Source organism: Ostrinia furnacalis, unplaced genomic scaffold (assembly GCF_004193835.3).
Source record: "Ostrinia furnacalis isolate ACB-3 unplaced genomic scaffold, ASM419383v2 OfSCF7554, whole genome shotgun sequence".
NCBI classification, from domain to species: Eukaryota; Metazoa; Arthropoda; class Insecta; order Lepidoptera; family Crambidae; genus Ostrinia; species Ostrinia furnacalis.
This window is the reverse complement of record NW_021137793.1, coordinates 637668-643805: the sequence shown is the minus strand read 5'-3', so window position 1 is coordinate 643805 and position 6138 is coordinate 637668. Positions and strand designations below refer to the sequence as shown.

Genomic DNA, 6138 nt, shown 5'->3' with positions numbered 1-6138 from the left:
TTAAGTGCCATTAAAATAATTTCCATGCGTTTCAAAAAGTAAATAAGCATAAGTATTTGCGTTTCAAAAACCTAATACGCGCGTGTGATTATGGCGAGAGGCAGGTGCGAAATTCGCGAACAATTAAATATACATAAAATACATTCATCTCGTCTTATTCATTCTATGTTTGAATTAAAACTTTTTGTACCAGGAAAAATATTTTTTTTTAAAATTATCTAAAAAATATATGAAAACCCTACGCAGTAGTTACCGCATTTTACAGATCTTTAGTAGATACAGCTTTAACCTTTACGTAAGACAAGTTTCTTACAAAAATAGTTTTTAAAGTTTTAAAGTCAGTTCCAAATATACCGAATTTTTGATATTTTATTGTTGTTATTAATAAAAGTAGTATCAGTGCACATTACGCAAACACTAGTCCCAGACAGGTATCGCGGGCAGGTGGCTTTAACAGCCGTATTTGTCATCCGAGTACACCAAATGTTGCGATTTGTCACAAAACTGATATTTGCAGTTATTATATTCACTGCTTTGTTTCAATTTATGGCGCTACTTCGTTCTTGTTAGTTAGTTATAAATAATAACCAACGACGTTAGTTGGTGAAATATAAACCAGAGTAACTTAGTTTTGCTTATTCGTAACTTTTTACACTGGATTAGTAAAATCTCAAGACAGTTGAAACTTTTAGAGAAATAAAATCTATATAATATATATAAAAGAAAGTCGTGTTAGTTACTCCACTTATAACTCAAGAACGGCTGAACCGATTTAGCTGAAAATTGTCAGGGAGGTAGTTTAGAGCCAGGAGAAGGACATAGGATACTTTTTATCCCGTTCGAAATAAAAAAAGTCTGCTTATTTATTGTCATTAAGGCGGAACAAAGTTCGCCGGGTNGAGTCAATGTTCGCTCGTATGTGAGGCCTTGTCGAATAGTACTCTTGTAGGGGGCAATCGTGCGTGTTTTGTTTTCGATGTAAACTCGCGGAGATGAACAGGCCTGCTAAAACTTAGATTAATTAACAAAACACTTAAAATTACTTTACACCCTTTTTATTACGAGTATACTTAATACAATTTATCCCGATCCCGACCCGAGTATTATATGTATAACCTTAAAAATATACAAACAAGTAATTTTAACTTTTACATTAATTATAAATTGCAAAACTCCCTTGCGAGTGGATATTTTAGTAACAGTATTAGTAAAACACTGGTGGTAAGAAGGCTTATAGGTGAGCTAGAGCTCCACCAGCCACAACAATGGTTTCGCCAGTGACGAAGCTGCCATCGTCCGATACCAAGAATGCGACCGCCCCAGCAACCTCTTCCGGTCTTCCTAGCCTTTTCATTGGGACTATTGATAGAGACTGCTCTCTTGCAGATTCTGATTCAGTCAGCTAAAACAAAATTATCACATGCATAAGTTATGTCGGACTGGCCGACTCGTGATCTGGGGAGCGCGGGTTTTCGGTCCCCGCCGCTCGACTATCACCTCACCACTCGTGACACAAGCATATTTAGCTTAGTACGAGGGGCTAACGGAAGTATTAGTAATTGGTGAAATAACAAATTACTAATAATAATCTTTAAAAAAAATTGATACACACTACTACTGCTAGCAATTAATAGACTACAATTCATTCGATATTTACCAATCTTTTTTACCATAACGCACTTTGCCTACATCACGCACAACGAATCAGAAGTGAAAGCTAGCTTCGCCTGCAATCCTCAACGACAGAGGATCTGTCTAAATATCTTACCCGAAAAAACAACATCGTGTCAACGTTGTTGTTATGGCGACAGACAGATGAAATGGTGGCACCTAGAAGGACTTAGAAGAAGCCCTACCACCACCAAAATTTAGCTGGCGCTGAGAATCGAACCTAATATAGTCTGAGATAGGCTAGTTATATACCGTATAATAAATCAATGCTTAGAGAAAAAAAATCTTACCGCAGAAGCGAATTTTGTCTCTATGATTCCTGGTGCAACACAGTTCACTCTAATGTTATCATGAACTACTTCCCCGGCTATAGCTTTTGTAAGACCTAGAAGCGCTGTCTTACTCACGCCGTACGGTCCCAGAGGCTAAAATGAAAACATTTTAATTTTAGCAACTTCCTGCGCTTGTAAAAATATAGATGGATGGATATTTGTTACTCTAAATTCAAAGCTTATTTTGAAAGCATAGGTAAATTCTACTGGTACTATTATTTATTCTGTGGTTCTACTTAGGTAGCGCCTAAACAATTAAAGTAAAGCATACTTACAAAAATAGGCTGGTAACCAGACAAAGACGATATGAAAACAATGCTCCCACCCCCTCGTTTCAACATCTCAGGATACGCGTCTTTTGCCAACAGCCACGAACATTTTACATTAATGTCGAATATTTTGTCCCAAGCTTCTTCACTAGTCTACAATAATTAAGGAAACGTATTGATTAGGTAGTTGTAGTATTATTTTGTTAAATTTACGTGCTTACTCGATAAAATAAATAATTTATATTGGCAATCAATTATTTATACGATAGATCATTAAACAAGGGACCGGGAATCGACGATGACGATACTAATTTATCTACCTACTTAAATGAGTTAAGTAAATGCTTGTCGTAACTTTATGAACTACTAGCGGCCGCCCGCGACTTCGTACGCGTGGATCCCGTTTTACCCCTTTAGGGGTGGTGTTTCGTAAAATCCTTTCTTAGCGTATGCCTACGTCATCATAACATCTACCTGCATGCCAAATTTCAGACCGATCCGTCCAGTGGTTTAGTTAGGCTGTGCGTTGATAGATCACTATGTCACTATGCTTATAATATAATATGCTTATACATATATTATGCTTATATTATTATTGTACCTATTTCCAACACAATGTAGGTATATTGTTTTTAAATGGAATAAACTTATGACTTATGTCAGTCAGTCACCTTTGAGATATAATAATATGATTGCAATTTATGTTCAATTTATGTATTTGTTACCTAGGTAAAGTACCCTACTACTGACCTCTAGTGTGGCATCGACGGTTGGATTGACGGCAGCGTTCGAAACTAATATGTCAAGACCTCCAAACTTGTTAACTGCCTGAAAACATGATCTATAGTGCACTATCCGTTCGCTTTAGGTTTGCCGCTGACGATATGACGTCACTCGAAGAGAAGCGTCTATATGCTATAACTTTAACAAACTATATTTAAAATATTTTTTATTTATTAATATTAATAAAAATTGTGTATTTGCGTAAAATAAGACACATTAATTGCGTTTAATCACTAAGTAATTGCGTTTAATCGCGATTGGAAGAGGGGACGCGCATTCCACGGACCGGCAAACTAAGCGCGAACGGGTAGATTCGCTTGGGTTATGAGAACATAATACTTAACTTAAAAGTTTAGAGAATTCTAAAATTAAATAGGTCCAAGCCAAGGATTAAGCGGTAACTTACAGTTTCAATCAATTTCTTTCGCTGATCTTTATTTGCGACGTGACACACAACTCCCTCGACGTTGATACCGTCCTTTCTCAAACTGCTGACTGCACTATTGACATTAGCTTCTTTTCTGCTGCTTACGACAACAGACGCACCTTCATTGCCAAGTCTTTTAGCGATCGCTAATCCAATACTGAAATGGTCAATAAAAATAATAGCTATATTATTTTAATTATATTTTGTGGTATTACCTACTTACCTAAATTAAATTATCTTACCCATCAGTAGAAGCAGAAATTACAGCTACTTTGCCCATTAATCTGGTCATGGTGTGGTTATATTTGGCACTTGTATAAAAAGGACTTGCTGCTTGTTTGAGACCTTTCGATGTAGTTAACACTGAACGTATCATTTCAGTCTAAATCATTAAACGCTGTAACTGAAAATGATTAAAATGTTCGTAATTTTCAGTTGTTGTGCCTAAAAGTCACTGCGAAATTTGAATGTAGCTACCTTAGATTAATAAATCAAAGCTCTACGTCTTTAAAAACGCGCGTCAGGGTGTACTGGGACACGCCCTCGGCAAATCTGTTTTAGGTTTTCTGGTGGATAAAATAACAGTTTAGTTAAGAATTCTATAGATCCCGGGTTACATTTAGAATATCGAGAAGCAGAAGGCTTCAAGATATAATATCATTGGCTTCAAGTCTCATTCGAGGCGTGTTATTGTAATGTTACATTTAAGTTGGTACAGTAGTTAGGTACAAACTAGAGTAAAACCTTCGATTATTATTCTATGACCAGAGGCTTAGATCTAAGTCTAGAGGAAAGTATGAGTTAGACTTCTCTTATTAAATATAAATGGATTAAGTACTTATGTACCTATCTGAAAATGTCAAACTTTCTTTTAATGGGCTTATAGGAATTTATCAGTAAATAATAACCTTACATTAATAGTAGGATAACAATATTTTTGTTGCGGCTTAGGTTTTATTACCTAGTTAAAGTAGGCTAAGAAAGTAGGTAGGTACCTACTTACTTATTTATCACGTTAATACTAAAAGTTAACAAAGGTGACGCGAAAAATACCTATTGATTCTCATTTGTGGACTTAGCCATTAAATTCAAAGTTCATTATTTTTTGTACGAACACGAAGTTATCATTTCTTATCTCAACATGGTGATAAATTATGTTTCTATGAAACTAGTTTGGTAAATAATATTTAGAAAGAAAATATTTCTAATAATGATATTAGTATCAACTTCACATACCTTTATACTGCTAAAAGTTTATGTAGGTACTTCATAAACCCTATTTAGCACGATAGTTCGACTTGATGAATAGTCGAACACTATTTATTTTTACATCGACAAAACACTTTTGATACATTGTGGAATGTGGCACAACAACATAAATGAAGAGAGAGATCAATGAAAAAGATCAAACATGCGGGCTGCCTTGTGGCCTGTAGGCAAAGTCACCTTGATCAAACTATCGAGCTCTACAGTCTGTCTATAAAGTCGTGACATGAATGTTTGAGGAACTAACATTATTCATGTGTCTGGCAACACCAGAGTTCATTAAACATATGNACAAACTGTACGCGCGGAAACTACAGTCACGCTACAGTTTTACGCACCATCCTGTGCCCCGATTGCGCTAATTTGTAATCACAGATTAGAGAGTATGTCTAAAGTTTGTAATTTCTCTGAATTCATTCGCGTTTCATCTCTAGTCCACACTCCATTTTTATTCTACCTGATGTGCAGTTCGGTAAATTTCGGTATCGCGGTAAAGTTCACGCGCAAACAACGACGAAACAATGGATTTAAGCACTTTCCATTAAAAGTCCGACCATCTTGATTTTTCACTAAAACACAGCAAATGTTCATAAAGGCGTTTGACTTGCGTTTGAGAAAAAGTAGCTTTCTTTCAGCTTTTACACAAAGAAGCAGTTGCGTTTTGATTTCGTTTGAACTAGCTGTCAAAGCGACACCGCGATACGAATTTGTGATTTTCGTTATATAGTCGCGTTGTAGTTAAAAATATTTTGCGCAATCGGGGCACAGCGCTCCGACGCCGACGACGACAGGACGGCGAACGAACATCAGCTATTTTGACAAATCCGTATCGCGGTGTCGTTTTGACAGTTAGTTCAAACGAAGCTGTATAAACTTAAACGGAGCGCACCTGCACCTTTGAGTAAAAGCTGACTGAAAGCTACTTTTTCTCACACGCAAGTCAAACGCTTAACGAATATTTGCTGTGTTTTAGTTTAAAAACTAGCGTCCGTCCGCGACTTCGTACGCGTGGATCCCATTTTACCCCCTTAGGGGTGGAGTTTCGTAAAATTATTTCTTAGCGGATGCCTACGTCATAACATCTACCTGCATGCCNGGCAGGTTATAGTATACTTAGGAATTCCCACGGGAACGGGAATTAGCGGGAAAATCCTTTTGTATGAAAAATCTAAACCGCTTAAATTACACGCTTGAAATTTGGCATGCAGGTACCTTAGTAAACGTAAAGCTTAGTTGCAACAGGATATTGCAAAATTCCCACGGGAACGGAAGTTAGCGGGAAAAAACATTTGTATGAAAAAATCTAAACCGCGTAAGATAGATGAAGGGGGTAAAACGGGATTCACACGTACGAAGTCGCGGGCGGCCGCTAGTATTAAATATACAGGTG

The 6138-nt window shown here is 36.8% G+C and overlaps 1 protein-coding gene across 3 annotated transcripts; it reads right to left on the bottom strand.

The window, feature by feature from the left end:
- Nucleotides 1–1038: 1038 nt before the first annotated feature.
- LOC114365094 (dehydrogenase/reductase SDR family member 4) lies at nucleotides 1039–4873 on the bottom strand. 3 transcript variants are annotated; one of them, XM_028321562.1, is made up of 7 exons: nucleotides 4719–4873; nucleotides 3725–3885; nucleotides 3462–3639; nucleotides 3023–3100; nucleotides 2279–2425; nucleotides 1962–2096; nucleotides 1039–1402 (listed from the first exon to the last, which is right to left on the bottom strand). In XM_028321562.1, the coding sequence occupies exons 2-7, from the start codon at nucleotides 3856–3858 to the stop codon at nucleotides 1232–1234; spliced, it is 843 nt and encodes a 280-aa protein (XP_028177363.1). In that variant the 5' UTR covers nucleotides 3859–3885; nucleotides 4719–4873; the 3' UTR covers nucleotides 1039–1231. The 3 variants fall into 3 exon arrangements, with proteins under 3 accessions (XP_028177363.1, XP_028177365.1, XP_028177364.1); XM_028321564.1 differs by having other exon boundaries at nucleotides 3725–3879; XM_028321563.1 differs by lacking the exon at nucleotides 4719–4873 and adding an exon at nucleotides 3960–4047.
- Nucleotides 4874–6138: the final 1265 nt, after the last annotated feature.